Source organism: Phyllobates terribilis, unplaced genomic scaffold, assembly GCF_046119375.1.
Source record: "Phyllobates terribilis strain yellow unplaced genomic scaffold, ASM4611937v1 Scaffold_3__8_contigs__length_932513732, whole genome shotgun sequence".
Taxonomy (NCBI): Eukaryota; Metazoa; Chordata; class Amphibia; order Anura; family Dendrobatidae; genus Phyllobates; species Phyllobates terribilis.
In genome coordinates this window covers 767,389,679-767,409,183 of record NW_027362763.1, presented here as the reverse complement: position 1 = coordinate 767,409,183, position 19,505 = coordinate 767,389,679, and the positions used below count along the sequence as shown (strand labels likewise).

Here is a 19,505-nt window from a genome sequence, read left to right as displayed (position 1 = left end):
CCAGTGAAGGGATTGACAGAGAGGAGAGGCCGGGGAATAGCGGGGGGACAGGTGGATTAGTCGAGCAGCAGAGTTTAGGATAGATTGGAGAGGTGCAAGAGTGTTGGAAGGGATGCCACGGAGCAGGAGGTTGCAGTAGTCGAGGCGGGATATGATGAGGGCATGCACTAGTGTTTTTGCAGAGTCTTTGCTGAGGAATGCACGGATCCGGGAGATGTTTTTGAGTTGGAGTCGGCAGGAGGTGGAAAGGGCTTGAATATGTGGCTTGAAGGAGAGATCAGAGTCCAGGGTTACCCCGAGGCAGCGAGCTTGTGGGACTGGGGAGAGTGAACAGCCATTGACGTTGATGGATAGGTCGGATGGGGGATGTGAATGAGAGGGTGGAAAGATGATGAACTCTGTTTTATCCATGTTGAGTTTTAGAAACCTGTCGGAGAAGAAGGATGAGATGGCGGACAGACATTGTGGGATTCTGGTTAGTAGGGAGGAGATATCGGGTCCAGAGAGGTAGATCTGTGTGTCGTCAGCATAGAGGTGATACTGAAAGCCGTGAGACTCTATGAGCTGTCCCAGGCCGAAGGTGTAGATGGAGAAGAGCAGAGGTCCTAGAACTGAACCTTGGGGGACACAGACAGATAGGGGGCGAGATGAGGAGGTGGTGCGTGAGTGGGAGACGCTGAATGTCCTGTCTGTTAAGTATGAGGAGATCCAAGATAGAGCCAAGTCCGTGATGCCAAGAGATGAGAGAATCTGGAGTAAGAGGGAATGGTCCACTGTGTCAAAGGCAGATGACAGGTCCAGAAGGAGGAGGATGGAGTAGTGTCGCTTGGATTTGGCATTTAGTAGGTCGTTGGTGACTTTGGTCAGGGCAGTTTCAGTCGAGTGATGCGGTCGGAAGCCAGATTGTAGACGGTCGAAGAGGGAGCAGGAGGAGAGGTGGGAGGACAGTTCAAGGTGGACATGTTGTTCTAGAAGTTTTGAGGCAAAGGGGAGGAGTGATATGGGGCGGTAGCTGGTCAGAGAGGAAGGGTCAAGGGAGGGCTTTTTGAGGATGGGTGTGATTGCGGCATGTTTGAAACATGAGGGGAAGACTCCGGTTGTTAGTGATAGATTGAAGAGGTGGGTTAGGGTTGGGATGAAGACTGAGGTGAGGTTAGTGATGAGGTGGGATGGGATTGGGTCAAGTTCGCAGGTGGTGAGGTGTGATTTGGAGAGTAAAGAGAAGACTTGACCTTCTGTAATGGTGGAGAAGTGGGGTTTGAAGGAGGAGGGTTGAGTAGATATGAGGAGGGGTTGTGTGGACTTTAGGCCAAAGTTTTGTCTGATGGTGTCAATCTTCTGTTTGAAGAATGAGGCAAAGTCGTCAGCTGAGATGAGAGAAGAGGGAGGAGGTGCTGGGGGACGAAGGAGAGAGTTGAAAGTGTTAAATAGCTGTTTAGGGTTGTGAGATAGGGAGGATATGAGAGATGAGAAGTAGGTTTGTTTTGCTGTAGTGAGTGCGGACTTGAAATTAGTGAGGGATTGCTTGAATGCGATGAAGTGCTCGATGGAGTGAGACCTTTTCCATCTCCGCTCCGCAACCCTGGAGGCCCGGCGCAGTTCTTTGGTAAGTTTAGTGTGCCAGGGTTGCCTGTTGAATGTGCGAGGTGTGGTGTGTGTGAGAGGGGCGATCGAGTCTAGAGCTGCAGCTATTGTGGTGTTATATGAAGCAGCAGCAACGTCTGCGTCGTGCAAGGAATTTATGTCTGTGAGAGGAAGGAGGGATTCAGAGAGAGAGTGTAGGTCAAGGTGTTTGAGATTTCTGCGAGGGTGTGTGAGTTTGTGGAGTGGGGATTGTGCACCCGGAGAGGAGAGGGTAGAGAATGTGAGGAGGTTATGGTCAGAGAGAGGGAGTGGTGAGTTAGAGAGGTTAGATAGGGAACAGAGGCGGGTGAAGATGAGGTCCAGTGTGTGGCCATCTTTGTGGGTGGGTGTGGAAGACCATTGAGTGAGTCCAAAGGAGGAAGTGAGGGATAGGAGCTTAGAGACAGACGAGTGGGGAGTGTCAATGGGGATGTTGAAGTCACCCATTATGATAGTGGGGATGTCAGTGGAAAGGAAGTGAAGCAGCCAGGTAGTGAAATGGTCTAGGAAGGTGGTGGCTTGCCCTGGGGGTCGGTAAACGACGGCCAGTTGGAGGTTGGAGGGGGAATAGATGCGCACACAGTGCACCTCAAAAGAGGGGAGTGTAATGGAGGGTGGCAGTGGGATTTTGGTGAAGGCGCAGAGTTCTGATAGGAGGAAACCTATGCCTCCACCATGTTTGCCATTGGGGCGGGGGGTGTGGGAAAGGTGGAATCCGCCATATGAAAGGGCAGCTGGGGAGGCTGTGTCAGAGGGGGTGAGCCAGGTTTCGGTGATGGCGAGGAAGGAGAGTTTGTTTGTAATGAAAAGATCGTGGATGAAGGAAAGTTTGTTGCAGACAGAGCGAGCGTTCCATAGAGCTCCTGTTAGTATAGCTGAGGAGGTGGGTATTAGTTGGATGGGTATGAGGTTAGAAGGGTTGCGACAGTTTGAGGAAGGTCGTGGATAGGAGGTAGAAGTAACTGTGGGGATATGGCGAGGAGGACCAGGATTTGGAGAGATATCTCCAGCAGTGAGGAGGAGCAGAGAAAGTGTTAGCAGGTGGGAGCAAGAGAGAGCATGAGGTGGCTGTCTGTGTTTGGAGATCCAGGATTGAATGTTGAGGAATAATTTGGAGGAGGAGGTGAGATGAATGGGGAGGATAGAGGGAGAGATGATGAGTTTCTTACTTGGTGTAGGGATTTGAGGGGTTATTAGAAAGTGGAGGACTATAGAGGAAAAAGTGAGAGCTAACAGAAACATAGTTTAAGGAGAGTAAGTGGTCAAAGTGTTTGTTACCTGACTCCTGCCCTGACTAACTGCCTCTGAAATAACTGCCACTTCTCTCCGAAGCCACTTTGCACAAGAAGACGCGTGCACACCCCAGCACGCGTGCACCCCTTACAGAGAGTCTAAATATATAGGCCACATTAAAAACCTTACCATTTGTCAAGTGACATACATATGGACAAGGGCAGAGAGACTGATCCCTAGTGTAAGCATAAAACCGAGGCAAAATGAGCGTCTCAGCCCAGACAAAGGGCGGCCACACCCTTTTATATGCACTAAAGCATACTGACTGCAAAGAAAAAACCTGAAGGTCTGAACTGAAACGTAAATTGATGTGCATGCAAAATGTAAATGCATGTTCACACAAGGCCATTAAACAGGGAGAAACCAAGAACAAGAAAAATACCCAAATAACTGAAAGTAGATGTATCAATAGCACAGTGCAAAAATAATAATAAATAATAAAGAGTATTTAGTTAACATAATTTTGATCAAAATAATGTGAAAGCCATCCCGCTACTTCACGGCAACCCTTATGGGACAGTCCTAACTCTAATATAAAAATGCCACACACACCATACACATGCTGCACACAACACTCTACAAATGCTACACACATACAATACACATGCTGCACACAACACTGTACAAATGCTACACACACACCATACACATGCTGCACACAACACTGTACAAATGCTACACACACACCATACACATGCTGCACACAACACTGTACAAATGCTACACACACACCATACACATGCTGCACACAACACTGTACAAATGCTACACACGCACCATACACATGCTGCACACAACACTGTACAAATGCCACACACACCATACACATGCTGCACACAACACTGTACAAATGCTACACATATACCATACACATACTGCACACATACCACCCATACTCTAAACACAAAATGCCATCCATGCACTGGACAGCTGCCACCTCTATGCTGAATACATGCCGCACATATGCCATTCATACCCTGGACACAAACTAAACATTCACTACTGGCAAGCTTTAGCAAATCTACAAATATACTACTCATTAGACGCACACCACTCACACCTTGGACTCGTGGTCCAAATGCGTTACCCACTTTCTGCACATGCACCACTGACACTTTGGACACATGGTGCACATATACCACTCATAACTATTACTATATTTTTGCCCCTGCTATATACATTAAACTTACAGAAAATCTGTCAGCTGGTTTTTGCTGTATAATCTGAGAGCAGCATGATGAAGGGGCAGAGAATCTGATTCCAGGGATGTGTCACTTACTCAGCAGCTTCCTGTCGTTTTAATGCAATCAGTGTTTTATCAGAAGGAGATTATCACTGCAGGACTAGGTGTCGCGTGCCAGGCAGTCCAGCTAATCGGTGTAACCCCGCCCCCACCACTGATTGGTAGCTTGCTGACAATACACAGTGTACACAGGAAGCTGCCAATCAGAGGTGTGGGCGGGGTTATACAGAGCTCAGTATTCAGAGCACCGCTAGATCTGCAGCAGAGAAAACAGGGATTATATCAAAACTGCACCAAGCAGTCCAGTAAGTGATATATTGCTGGAATCAGGGTCTCTGCCCCTAAATCATACTGCTCTCAGATTACATAGCAAAAACCTGCTGACAGCTTCTCTTTAATAGTAAATATACTGTAATCTTTCAAGTTCCCTTTGATTGATGGTTGTACAGTCCATCCTGGATGCAGCAGAAACCCAAGGATATAGAATTTGGAAAGGACTTCAGCATTAAGCTCCGTAGCACTTGTGGGAGCATCGGTGTCACTCTCTGCAATAATACTTTAATTCTTCGGTCTTGCTGTGATGATAAATCAGCACTGGAAGGTCTCCTAATGATCTCTGTCAGCAGTTTTGCAGAAACTGCTGACAGATTCCTTTTAATTAAGTAATAGTCAAATTACTTCGTCCTTATCCACAAATGTAGAAGTCACAGGAGTATTTTAGGATCACATTATTAATGAAATTCCATCCTTTAATATGGCTTTTTAAATGTTGTAGTAGTGAATGTGATTTTGGACATGTTCATTAACAGTTTGCATTAGGTGTTTTGCACTTGTCCTATTTCCTTTTTTCTGCAGCCCTTGCAAATGCTTCTTAAAATGAAAAGTCATTCGAACCCGCTCCTGATGGGCCCACATCAGCAAAGAAGAGGGGAGAGAGATCTACATAAAATACATAGTGAAATATTAAGGAATTGGGAATTTAGCCAGTCAGTAAATAAAACCCTTTCAGCAGCCTAGAGCAGGAGCACGGATGAGCTTTGCCTGTCATTGGCATATCTGAACAGTATGTGTAATCTCACTTTAAGGCATTATACATATACAATGGGGAAAATTTATTATTTATTAGTGTATTTGATACACTGCCGATTTTGCAAGTTTTCCCATCTACAAAGCATGGAGAGGTCTGTCATTATTATCGTAGGTACACTTCAACTGTGAGAGACAGAATCTAAAAAGAAAAAACAGAAAATCACATTGTATGATTTTTAAATAATTAAATTGCATTTTATTGCATGAAATAAGTATTTGATCATCTGCCAATCAGGAAGAATTCTGGCTCTCACAGACTTGTTAGTTTTTCTTTAACCGCTTCCAGACCGCCCACTGTACATAAACGTCGGCGCTGCCTGGGCTCTGTGCAGCGCCGACGTTTATGAACGGTCAGTGGTCCCGCAACCCTCAGGACCCACAGGGTCCTGCAAGTACTGCGGGTGCGGTGCAGAGCGACAGCTCTGACGGGACATCATCGGAACCTGATTGGATCAGGTCCCAATGATGTTAACCCTTTGCTATCTTCTATATGCCGCGATCTATAGTGATTGCGGCATTTAGAAGATAGTGAGAGGAGAGGGGGTCGTCCACTTACCTCTCCGACAGCCCCCTGATGTCTTACAGGACCTGCCGATGTCATGGCAGCCGGAGGCCACATGACCGCCTCCGGATCTGCCATATATGGTGTCCTGCTAGACTCAGCCTGCAGCTGAACTCTAGCAGGAGACAGACAGTGTAAAACTGTCAGCAGAGCTCTCATGCAATGCAATACATGTCTATTGCATTGCATGAGAAATGTGATTAGAAAAATAAAAATTAATGTCCCATACAGGGACTAGTTAAAAATGTCAAAAAAAAAAGTCTAAAAAATGTTTTCAAACTGTTAAAAAAATCACAAAATAAATAAAAATAAATAAATAAAATATTAAACCAATAAATCCGTATATTTATACAAAAACAAAAAAAGTACACATATTTGGTATCGCCGCGTCCGAAACAACCCGATCTATAAAACTGTCACACTAATTAACTCCTTCTGTGCACACCGTAATAAAAATAAAAAAAACGGAGCCAAAAACTATGCTTTTTCATCATATCGCCAAACAAAAAGTGGAAAAAAAATGCGATCAAAAAGCAAAATGGAAATAAAAATGGTACCGCTGAAAACGTCATCTTGTTCCGCAAAAAAAAAAAGCCGCCATACAGCTCCATCAGCCGAAAAATAAAAAAGATATAGCTCTCAGAATAAAGCGATGCAAAAAAAATATTTTTTCTATAAAATTGTTTTATTGTGTAAAAGCGCCAAAACATAAAAAAAAATACAGTAAGTGTAGTATCGCTGTAAACGTACTGACCCGAAGAATAATGCTGCCTTATCACTTTTACCACACGCAGAACGGCATAAAAAAAAACCTCAAAAAACAATTCCTGAATTGTTGGTTTTTGTTAATTTTACCTCCCAAAAAACGTAATAGAAAGCGATCAAAAAATGTCACGTACCCAAAAATTGGTACCAATAAAAATGGCAACTCGTCCCGCAAAAAACAAGCCGTCACATGACTGTTGGCCGAAATATGGAAAAATTATAGCTCTCAAAATATGGCAATGTAAAAAAAGCGTCTTTTAGTGTGTGACAGCTGTCGGTCATAAAAACCCGATATAAATCTGGTATCTCTGTAATCGCACCGACCCGAATAATAAAGTAATCTCATCACTTATACCGCACGATGAACGGCGTAAAAAATAAATAAAACCAATTCTTCACCTGCTACTGATTTGTTTATTATGTTTCCCAAAGATAGCAGTAAGGCTCGGCGCACATTTATCCTGCGCTCTGCGCTGAGCACTTACACCAGAGTTTCCGTGTAAATCTCTGAAATACGTGATTCAGCCGAAACCCATGACGGAAGATTCCCTGTAATGAGGCAGATATAGGCCACTGTGGATGCCATCTGGCCTGTGATCCCACAGTGTCAGTTTTTTTAGGCATGCATAAAAGTGCGGTTGGCCACAGTTTTGTGCACTTCTGAAAAAAAGGACACCGCTAAACAGAGGCCAGATGGAGTCCAGAGTAACTCTGCTGCCTCATTACAGTGAATGGATCCCGCAGGGGTTTCATCTGAATTACATCACTTGGAAATTTAGATGGAAACCCCGATGTAAGTGCTCAGCCTCGAGCGCCGGATAAATGTTACGTAAAATGTCCTCAAAAAAAGCTAGTCCCTACTCAGGTCCGTCATCTGTTAAAAATATAAGGGACTTCCAAGCTACTGGTAGCAGAAAGGCTCTGGAAAAGCGAAATGGCCCTTGCCCCCCAAAAGAAATTCAGAAAATGTTGTGCTCCCAAATCCAAATGCCTATTCTACAATAATTTGTTCTCCAATTGTCAAATAGCGCTCCGTCCCTCCCAGATCTCGCCGTATGGCTAAGCGGTACGATACAGCCACATATGGGGTATTGCCACTTTTAGAAGAAATTTTGTGACACATTTCGGCACCATTTTTACCCATTACCCTGTGTGAAAATGTAAAATCTGAGGGTAAAACATTTTTTGGGGGTAAAAATATAATTATGTTTTCTTCACTGTCCAATGGTATAAATTTAAAAATTAAAAAATACTCACTACTTCCTTAGATGAATTCCTTGAGAGGTGTAGTTTACAAAATGGGGTCACTTGTAGGGGTTTCTGCTGTTTCGGCATGTCAGCGACTCTTCAAATGTGACATGGTGTCTGCAACCTATCCCAGCCAACATAGCGCTCCTTTCTCTTCCGAACCCTGGCGTACACCAAAGCAGTGGTTTTCCCCCACATATAGGGTATCAGCGTACTCAGGAGAAACTGCACAACAAATTTCAAGGTGCATTTTCTCCTGTTACCCTTATGATAATGCAAAATTAGGGGATGAAAAACATTTTTTGTGGGAAAAATGTGAAAATTTTATTTTTACGGCTCAATATTATAAACTTCTGTGAAGCACCTGGGGGTGCAAGGTGCTCACCACACATCTAGATAAGTTCCCTAAGGGATCTAGTTTCCAAAATGGTGTCACTTGTGGGGGGTTTCCACTGTTTAGGCACATCAGGAGCTCTCCAAACGCAACATGACGTCCACTAATTATTCAAACAAATTTTACATTCAAAAAGTCAAATGGCGCTCCTTCCCTTCCGTACCCTGCAGTGCACCCAAACAGTGGTTTTCCCTCACATATGGGGTATCAGTGCGCGCATGAGAAATTGCTCTACAAATTGTGTAGTCCATTTTTTCCTGTTACCCTTGTGAAAATAAAAAAATTGGGTCTAAAGTAACATTTTTGTGAAAAAAAGTTAAATGTTCATTGTTTTCTTCCACATTCCAAAAATTCCCGTGAAACACCTGAAGGGTTAATAAACTTCTTGAATGTGGTTTTGAGCACCTTGAGGGGTGAAGTTTTTAGAATGGTGTCACTTTTGGGTATTTTCTGTCATAAAGGCCCCTCAAAGTCACTTCAAATAAGTTGTGGTCCCTAAAATATGGTTTTGTAAATTTTGTTGGAAAAATGAGAAATCGCTGGTCAACTTTTAACCCTTACAGCTTCCTAGCAAAAAAAAATTAGGGTTCCAAAATTGTGCTGATGTAAAGTAGACATGTGGGAAATGTTATTTATTAACTATTTTGTGTGACATATCTCTCTGATTTAAGGGCATGAAAATTCAAAGTTTGAAAATTGCTAAATTTTCGCCAAATTTCCGATTTTTTTCACAAATAAACGCAAGTGATATCGAAGAAATTTTTACCACTATCATGAAGTACAATATGTCACGAAAAAACAATCTCTGAATCAGGGGGATCCGTTGAAGCGTTCCAGAGTAATTACCTCATAAAGTGACAGTGGTCAGAATTGAAAAAATTGTCCCGGTCACGAAGGCAAAAACAGGCTCTGGCGCGAAGTGGTTAAGAAGCCCTCCTACTTTGCACTCATTACATGTATTAATTGCACCTGTTTGAACTTGTTACTTGTATAAAAGACACCTGTCCACACACTCAATCAATCACACTCCAACCTCTCCACCATGGCCAAGACCAAAGAGCTGTCTAAGGAAGGACACCAGGGACAAAATTGTAGACCTGCACAAGGCAGGGATGGGCTACAGGACAATAGGCAAGCAGCTTGGTGAGAAGGCAATAACTTAGCACAATTATTAGAAAATGGAAGAAACACAAGATGACTGTCAATCTTCCTTGGTCTGGGGCTCCATGCAAAATCTCGCCTTGTGGGGTAGGGATGAATCTGAGAAAGGTCATGAATCAGCCCAGAACTACACGGGAGGACCTGGTCAGTGACCTGAAGAGAGCTGGGACCACAGTCTCAAACATTAACGTTAGTAACACACTACGCCGTCATGGATTAAAATCCAGCAGGGCACGCATGGTCCCCCTGCTCATGCCAGCACATGTCTAGGCCCATTTAAGTTCGCCAATGACCATCTTGGATGATCCAGAGGAGGCATGGGAGAAGGTCTTGTGGTCTGCTGAGACCAAAATAGAACTTTTTGGTATCAATTCCACTTGCCATGTTTGGAGAAAGAAGAAGGATGAGTACAACCCCAAGAACACAGTCCCAACTGTGAAGCATGGTGGGAGAAACACCACACTTTGGGGATGCTTTTCTGCAAAGGGGACAGGACAACTGCACCATATTGAAGGGAGGATGGATGAGGTCATGTAACACAAGATTTTGGTCAACAACCTTCTTCCCTCAGTAAGAACATTGAAGATGGGTGTTACGGATCCGGGTGGTGGAACCTCTGTGCTGCGGTGCAAGGAGGGACCAGTGGGGCGTGATTAAGTATCTACTCGGCCCAACCGAGATCGCACGGCGGCTCAGTCGACTCCGTGAACCAGGGAGGAACCGAGCAGAGGGACCAGGTGCCACTCTGGGACCGACCTTGTGTGAGAGCAGGTGGCTCCCACGGATCAGAAGGCAGGAACTGACCGGTACAGCGGATGAGCTCGGCAGGCAGGCAGACGGGTGGTCCGGGTAGACAAGCAGGCGGGCACAACAGGTAACTGGCAGGTGCTTCCAGGTAAGCAGGCAGGCGGGCACAACAGATAGCTGGCAGGTGCTTCCAGGTAAGCAGGCAGGCGGGCACAACAGATAGCTGGCAGGTGCTTCCAGGAAAGCAGGCAGGCGGGCACGGCAGGTAACAGGCAGATGCTTGCAGGTAAGCAGGCTGGTGGGCACGGCAGGTAACAGGCAGGTGCTTCCAGGTAAGCAGGCGGGCAGAGCCCATAGACAGACTGGCGGACTGGACTGTAGGCAGACTTGTCGGGCTGGAGAGAAGTCAGACTGGCGGACTGGGCTCAAGATCAGACTGGCGGACAGGACTGACTTGCAGAGGACCTGAGGGCTGAAGCAAAGTAAGTAACACAAAGCAACAACCTTGCACGGGCACCTCCATATTGGAGGAGGTGCCTTTTCTAGGGAAAGTCCTCCAGCCATTGGCCGGGGACTTTTTAGGATGGCGCGCGCGGCCCCTTTAAGAGGGGGGGAGCGCGTGCGCGCCCTAAGCACAGAGCCAGGGAAGCTGCGTGCACCAGCAGCAGCTGCAGGGAGGCCGGAAGACACCGGAGCAGGACCGCGGCGGTAAGGGGGACGGCGTCTCTGCCTGGCAGGGGGCAGAGACGCCGATGCTACAATGGGTCGTGATTGGGTCTTTTTCAGCATGACTAAAAGATCCGAAACACACAGCCAGTGCAACTAAGCAGTGGCTCCGAAAGAAACATGTCAAGGTCCTGGAGTGTCCTAGCCAGTCTCCAGTCCTGAACCCAATAGAAAATCTTTGGAGGGAGCTGAAACTCAATGTTGCCCAGTGACAGCCCCGAAGCCTGAAAAGATCTGGAGAAGATCTGTATGGAGGAGTGGGCCAAAATCCCTTCTGCAGTGTGTGCAAACCTGGTCAAGAACTACAGGAAACGTCTGACCTCCATAATTGCAAACAAAGGTTTCGGTACCAAATATTAAGTTCTGTTTTTCTATTGTATCAAATACTTATTTCATGCAATAAAATGCAAATGAAGTATGTAAAAATCATGCAGTGTGATTTTCTGGATTTTTTTCTAGATTCTGTCTCTCACAGGTGAAGTGTACCTACGATAAAAATTACAGACCTCTCCATTCTATGTAGGTTGGGAAAACTTGAAAAATGTGTATCAAATACTTATTTTCCCCCTTATACTCTTTTTAAGTAAAATTAAATTAAATTTACCATTTACTACCCACATGGTAACAGGTTAGGAAAATCAGAGGAGCAAAAAGTAACCAAGATCCAACGTAACAAAGATCTCTCCTCGGTCACTGGTTAAAGAAGTCGAAGGGTGGTGGAGGTAGTGGAAGGAAAGAACTCCATAAGCTATATTCTTCTATCATCACTATTAGTCAGACAGCAAAATATTTTTTGTGCCATTTTGGCTAATAACAGATCTATCACTATAACATACTTGTCAACAGTCCAATTTTGCAAGAACATTCCTGTAGCACAAAAAGGTTGATTTATGTAAATATGACCCAAAAGTGGACATTTAGGGCCGTCTGTGCCAGTGTGTGGGTGTTTCGAGAGCAGTGCTTAAAGAGTAACCGTCCAAATAAATTACATATCAAACAGAAATAGTATCAATGAAAATAAATAACTTTGTAATATATCTTATCAGAGAGATGTACGAGACCGACTTTCTCATTACTGAGATAGGAGATGACAATTGGTGCTTTTTAAATTCTATGGAGCGGGGAGGAGAAGGGAGGAGCTGGAGGCAGACACAGATATTCTGCTGCGAGTTCTCCTGAAACAAGAATTACAGTTCTCCATAGAACTTTATGAGTACCAATTGTCATATCTCAGTACTGGGAATGTCTGTATTCATTGTAGACAGAATTTGACAATTTTGAAAATGAATGATCAATTCAGAAGGAGAAAGAAGCAAATTTCTTTAATAAGATATATTACAAAGTATCTTATTTCCACCTGTACTATGGATTTATGAGGGAAAAAAATAAAACTAAGCTTTAACCTGGCAGCCCTTACATACAACATTTTATTAAAATGACTAGTCCAGTTTAACACTATTAAAATTTTGGGATAACGTTAGTACTCGAGTTCACTGATGCTCTTGTACTTGAATAGATATGGTTCCTCATAGTAATGCACTCATATCTATCCAGAAGACTTTACTTCTGGAACCACTCCAAATTAATGTTGACATTTCTTGATACTGGGGTCACATACTTTTGACCCTGCCTTGTACATATATACTTTGAATAGACCTGTACCAACTCTTTTAGATATTTTAAAAAATTATTTTTAAAATAGGTAAATTTTTAAATATGGGTGAAAATGAAAAATAATTAACAATTAATGTTTTTATATTAAATAATTGAAAAAGTAAATTAATTTTAACTAGAATTGTAGTAGAAGATCTATTCAGTGTAGAATGTTATGCCTGAATATTCTGATTAGGTGAGACACCCTACCCCATCTTACTGATTTGCCATCACTTACATTATTGGGATAACCATGTATCATTTATTCCAGCAAAATAGTCTGTAATATCACACATTTCTATAATAAATCTTAATATTGGACAGCTACAGTGAAGACATTTTATTATTTAAATTCTTGAGAAGAAATTTTAGCATCTCAAATTGTGGTATTCTTTCACTATGGTGTTCTAGTTTTGCTAATATCTAGATATAACCCTATTAAATGTCCTTTTCTTCTTTTTTCCTAAAATACAGCTTTCTGGAGCCTCAGTTATATAGATATCTAACTTGCAAGGAAGTATTGACCCGCGGGCATAGGTGTGCACAAGGGGTAGGAAAAGTTTGTTCAGGCTCACCTAAATAGTGCACATTGGAAAATTATCGGGTGACACATTTATAATAAAATAAATCTAAAATGATAAAAGAGGTGAGATTGGCAAAAAAAAAAGTCTGCATGTGTCCTGCAATACTTGAGCAGATGCCTTCAGAGAATGCAGTGAGCACACCTATGCCCAAGTGATGGCTTTGTGTCAAGTTTTACTTGGCCATACTGAATATAAAGTGTCTATGAGAAGAGCAATAACAATCTGCTCGTTAACTTGGCTATGAAAAGTCTACAGAATCTCTCTAAAATGGAATTTACTACAGAATAGTCAACATCTACCCCTAAAACTTATCTTACTGGCCTACAACACAAGTTTAGAACTGGTTTGTCCATATTTGTGTATAATCAAGTACATTCTTACATTTCATATGGAACATACCATACTCCATTTATGTCTAGGTCTAGTCAATTGTTCGGCTTGCAATTTATGCCAACTGGATACCTGCAAAGAGAGACAGAGGAAAACACATATATTGCAACATGCCACCTAGTCTAGGGTTCATTTGAAAACGTAATAATGCTCTAAGGTGACGCCATATAACTTCTGTTTCCAGCAAAGGATAGTCTAAGATATTGCTTAAGATACAACTGCAAATTCTGTATCTACACTCCCCAACATTGAGATTGCAATACCAAAAAGGAAAAGTTGTGGATTTATGGAACTCACAGGATGGACAGACATGTTAGTGATATGCAAATGGTGAAAAAAATGAAAACAACATTTTCGAAACATCTTGATTTATTCAGTATCAACTATGTGCACAATGTGCAGAAATCCCTGCATTTACACGCCTTGGCTACTATCAGTGAGGTTATTAATGGTTGTCTGAGGAATGTTCTGCCAGACTCAATGCATTTGGGCAAATAATCAAGATCCGCTGCTGGCAGCTCCCTTTTCAAGTAACGACCAATGAGGTCTCACATGTGCTTGAAGGGAGAAAATTCCTGAGATGCAACAGGCTGTAGTAGCTTATTTACACCATACAAGCTACTCAAAGGAGCAGGAGCAACATTCGGCCTGGCGTTGTGTTGAAAAACGGCTCCTGGGACACTTTGGAGAAATGGCCGTACAACTGCTTTCATAATCAAATCAATGTAACACTGATTTGCTAGTACACCTGGAATGAAGACTAGAGGGGTCTGGCTACTGTAGATTATGCCACCACACACCATAATCCCAGGAGTAGGTCCGTTGTGACACACCCTCATGATAGCATCTCCAGACTTGTCTCCCATTAAGTACATCTGGGATGTAATTGGTTGGCAATTGCAAAGGGAGTTGCCAGCAGCAGATCTTGATGATTTTACCAAGTGCATTCAACATGGCAGATATTTATCAGACAACCATTACTAATCTCATTAATAGCAAGGTTGTAAATTCAGGGATTTTTGCACGTGGTGTTCATACTCAATACCAAATAAATCGAGACATTTTGAAAAATTTGTTTCCATTTTTTCATCATATGCATATCACTAACATGTCTTTCCATTCTGTAATTTCCATAACTCCACAGTTTTTACTTTTTGGTGTTGCAATTTCGATGTTGAGGAGTAGGTTACCATAATTATCTAGTCATTAGAACTTAAGAAGCCATAAGATGGTGGCCATGACATGATTTTGTACCTCTGTCTCTGGTGCTGAAATGTTCAGTCCTGTCGGTGCCTACATTGTCTGATCATGAATGTAATCAAAACTATCTACTATATTTCTTAAGAATCTACTTCCAGGTCTGCATACACTAAGTTTACAAATGTAGGGTTTACACACACGAGTCAGAAAATTAAAAAAATCTATATTTCTATTGTCTAAGGTTTCTTCTTTATAACAGAAAAAGACCTCAGTAGAACCAAGAATAAGACAATATATTTCAAATATATTTTATCAAATATGCCACAGGTATCCTTCATCCTTAGGAATATGCGGCCATATAAACAGAAAAATTTACAAAACAAAGTTTTAGATAATTCCAACCTAATTCCGATAAATCTTCCTTAAGAATAGTTATATACCGTATGTCAGAACGTGTCGCGGGTGGTCAAAATCGACCCATCAGACCAGAACGATTATTATAGGAATAGAAGAAGTAGACACATTAATTTTCTAATACATAAAAGGGCATTCCAGGATATCATTATTGAAGACCTAAAATTAGGAGAGTTCATTAATTTCAGATTGGTGGGGTCTGACTCCCAACTTTCATCCTGATCTGCTGATTGAAAGTGACGCAGTACTCAGGTGGCGCCACAACTCTGTGCATTATGTAGCTGCCGTGAATTGTACCGCAGGACGTCTCCCATAAGGGTATGTTCACATGTTGACTTTTGGAAACGTTTCTTTTTCTGCACTAAAAATGCAGGAGAAACACAGCGTACAATTTTTTATCCTACTTTGCTTGCATTTTTTATGCATTCCTTTGCAAGAGTGAAAAACGCTGTAAGGATTGACATGCTGCAGATTTGAAAAAAAAAAGCACTGATGGTTAAAATACATAAGGAAATAAAAAGCAGCTTGTGCATGAGATTTCAGACATCTCATTCATTTTGCTGGTACTGTAAAACACAACTTTTTTTATGCACAAAAAAACACACTAAAAACATGCTGCAAGAACTCAGCGTCTGAACATACCCGAACAGTGAATGCGACAGAACTTATAGTACCATTCACGGGCCCTACGCAATGGACGGAGCTGTGGCACTTCCATTGTGCTGTGGCTTCTTCAGTCAGCTGATTTATACGGACGACATCTCCTAAGGGCACAGTCAGACAGCCGTATAAATCAGACTGAGATCGGAACGCAGTGCACGGACTGGCCGGCGGCTCTCCCTACCCCAACGTGACAGCTGCATAGAAATATATGAAGCTGTCACACTCGGGTGGGGAGTGCCGTCGGCCAGTCCCTGCATTACGTTCCGATCTCAGTTTGATTTATCCAGCCGTCTGACTACGCCCTAAGGATAATTAATCTGTATTACAGCCCTGGAAAACTCCTTTAAAGTTGATGTGTTCAATTTACCTAAAACATGTTGTGGATTAGGTGTTTGAATGTTGACGTAAGAAAAGTCACAGCTCAGAGATTAAAGTCTAAAACTTTATAATAAATTTAAAAAAAGCTTGTTTAATTAGGTTTTAGCCAGTTTACTTCAAATCTTGGGTGCTTCATCTCAGAATTTGGATTTCTTACCCCTAAATGATCTCAGAATTTTCCCTACTATTTGGGTTCATGCCGTCTAATGTACCTATAGGTCATATGCCTGTTTATTTTCTGTAACATGAATGGGGAAAAGAAGATAAAGGGGTTTTCCAGTTTCCGAAAACTCTGGTCCTCAGGCACAGTTTGTTTAAAAAAACAAACAGGGTTTTACTCACCCTACCTGGTTCCAGCTCTGGGTCTCTAACATTCCTCCTGCTGTCTGTTTTTATCTGCAGTGCTCTTGTCAGCACTGCAGCTAGTCCGTGAGCTCAGTGGCTTTGATCGGGTTGGGCCATCAACCCTACTGATGGTTGCAACACAGCAGTGTTGGCGATAATAACAAACACCGGGAGCAGCAGCAGAGACCCGGGGAGGGTAAATAAAGCCCCGTTCACTCCTTTTTTAAACAAATTACACCTGAGGACATATTTTCTGAAATTGGAAAATTAGTTTTAACGTTTCCTTTGCTTGGGTTCATAAAACCTTAGACGCACCGCCAACAATATTGACATCTCCCTCAGGATTGTGATACACACGTAACCATTGCTTATTATGTAACTCCATCCGATGTCTGAGTGTATTATCTGGCTTCAAGGCTATTATATCTGTAGGCATGTATGTAGTTTATCATGTATCTGTGCTTAAAAAAAAATGCAACTATATGTACTGTATACCTGAAGGTCCGTTTTTATTTTGCAGTTCATGATAATAAACGGTGGTCTGTCGCTGTTGCCTGACCGCGCTAACGCTTTTCTTTTCTTGAGCCGCGCTTTGTACATTGGCTTGTGTCATGACAATGATCTGTGATATTGTAACAATTATTTGCTGACTTGGATGTTGCACAAAAGTGTTTTGTCGCGAGCCTTCACAAAGCATAAACCAGGCGTCCAATATCATTACATGATCGTCCGAAAAAACTAGAAATCTGGTCCCATGCTCATTTTATTGTTACTTTACTTCATTTCAAATTCAAAAAAAAGAATTATACATTTTCCATTGAAAGTCCCCAATGATCAACATCCGCTCAATGCATCCGTGTGCCCGTAATGCATTGGATTACAGATCCGTTTTCATAGTCCTTTATCATGTTCTGTTTAAGACAAATAAAATTTCATTCCACACTGTCATCCCTTTGTCCTGACCAGAACAACTTGATCGTGTTGAAGAAGGCATGAACCATATCAACCAAGACATGAAGGAGGCCGAGAAAAATTTAAAAGATTTAGGGAAATGCTGTGGCCTTTTCATATGTCCTTGTAACAAGTAGGTACTGGGTACCGACTCTGCTCTGTGGTGTCCAGTTTCTTGTCAAAGTGAATGTCTGAAGTTTTGTCTTTCTTCTTTGTCCTTTTCCATCTGCTTCATTCTGTGGGGATATAATGCTTGTATTTAATCAGAACAACTGGAACGCATCGAGGAAGGGATGGAGCAAATCAATAAGGACATGAAAGAAGCAGAAAAGAATTTGACGGACCTAGGAAAATTCTGTGGTCTATGTGTCTGTCCATGTAACAAGTAGGTTCTGCCTGCCTAAGTCTTTGAGCACCCGAGGCTGATCATTGAGCCTTGCAGAGATCATCGCTGCTAGACACATGGGCAGGAAAAGCATGTGGCATGCAGAGAGATCGGTATTCATCTCATAGAATAGACAGTGGGACGTAGACATATTAAAATCAGGCATTCTGCAGTGACGATTGCACTGCATTCTCTTCTCAGAAACACAAACTTCAACACTTCCATCTAAAAAAAAAAAAAGAAAAAAAAAATTTGATATGTTCGTTATTAAATAAATTTAATCACAAATCAACAAAATAAATTAAATGTTTGGAAACTGTTGAACTTTTTGGGGATGTCCAGACGGAAATGATGAAATGTTATGCCATTGCATGTAGATAATCCCTAGAAGCTTGCGGGGCCTCCTGTCAATTTTCTGGATAGGTTGCTCATCATTATCCAGTAGTGATACGTCATTTCTGAATAGACTACGTTGTAATGCACAAGTGGCTTGCAAATTCAGTGCATAATATTATGTGTGATTACCTAGAGATAATAGTATTTTCTCTGGGTCCTTGTATGATGTCTGGATTAAATTTCGTTTTGGTTCCAGTGACCCAGTTTACATTTATGTGCATTGCATCTTATTGAGTAAGAAACTGTTATTACAGATGAGCGAACCCGAACTTAAAAGTTCAGGTTAGGTACCGGACAGTTAGTGTCTGGTGCTAAACGCCGAACACGGACTTCTCCCGGAAGTTCCTTGCAATGTCCGGACTTCCGGGGTAAAAAAATTCCAGATGAAAAGTTCAGGTCCCCATTGTTTTCAATGGGGTTCGGGTTCTGGTTGAAGTTCGGGTACAATTCTGGTCCCTGAACCGAACTTTGGAATAAAGTTTGGGTCGGGTACCAGAACCCAAATTTCCACAGGTCCGCTCATCCCTACTTATTATATGATTGAGAATATCAATGTCGTTGTTTTAGTTTGCAGATAACATAAACCTAGCTGTTATGTGCATTATAACTTAGTCTATTCTAGTCCGGACTATGATAGAGAATGGATTCAGCATGTATCAGGAATTTACCTACAACATGTAAGTCATGTGCAGCATAGCGGGGAGTGAATATGGCCAATATAGGGGGAATTTGGTCTCTAATAGCGTAACTGACCCTGTCACCTCCTAACCTGACTATGTATGCAGGTCATAATGAGCTAGATCTAATGTTATCCTATGTAGGATAAGTATTATTACAATTGAATAAAAATAAATTTTTACATTTTCAACATTTGGAGGTAAACTATTTAGTCAAGGCTTATTATAATTATTATTTCTATTATTATTACAATTACTTTTATTTGTACTATTATTATTGATATTCATATTATCATCATTATTATTATTTATATTCTTATTACTATTATTTTTATTTTTACTGCTAATATTTTTATGATTATTATTTTTACTGTTATTACTAATATTATTATTGCTATTATTATTAGCTAATTTTCACTCTACTACATATTTACTTTTGGAAAACACACAACCGGGTTGAACTTACATAAAGGAAATGGTTTGATTCTTAGATTTGCTATAGGTTGCCACGATCTGCCTTTTCCAGAAAATTTGCTCCGTGTCAGATGAATGGAGAATCCCAGATAATGCTGCACATTTTGACATCTCCCACTGCAGGCATGCCTAGATTTTAATGGT

General features: G+C 42.0%; 1 protein-coding gene across 2 annotated transcripts in view; it reads left to right on the top strand.

Annotated features, from left to right (window-relative positions):
* The window catches only part of SNAP25 (synaptosome associated protein 25), a 117,618-nt gene that overhangs the window by 83,676 nt on the left and 14,437 nt on the right, over positions 1–19,505 (top strand). The window contains exon 5 of one of the 2 annotated variants that reach the window (XM_073672230.1): positions 17,445–17,562. In XM_073672230.1, coding sequence (XP_073528331.1) covers positions 17,445–17,562 — 118 coding nt within the window. Of the gene's footprint in view, positions 1–17,444; positions 17,563–17,696; positions 17,815–19,505 lie in introns of both variants that reach the window. The other variant, XM_073672229.1, reaches the window with a different exon arrangement.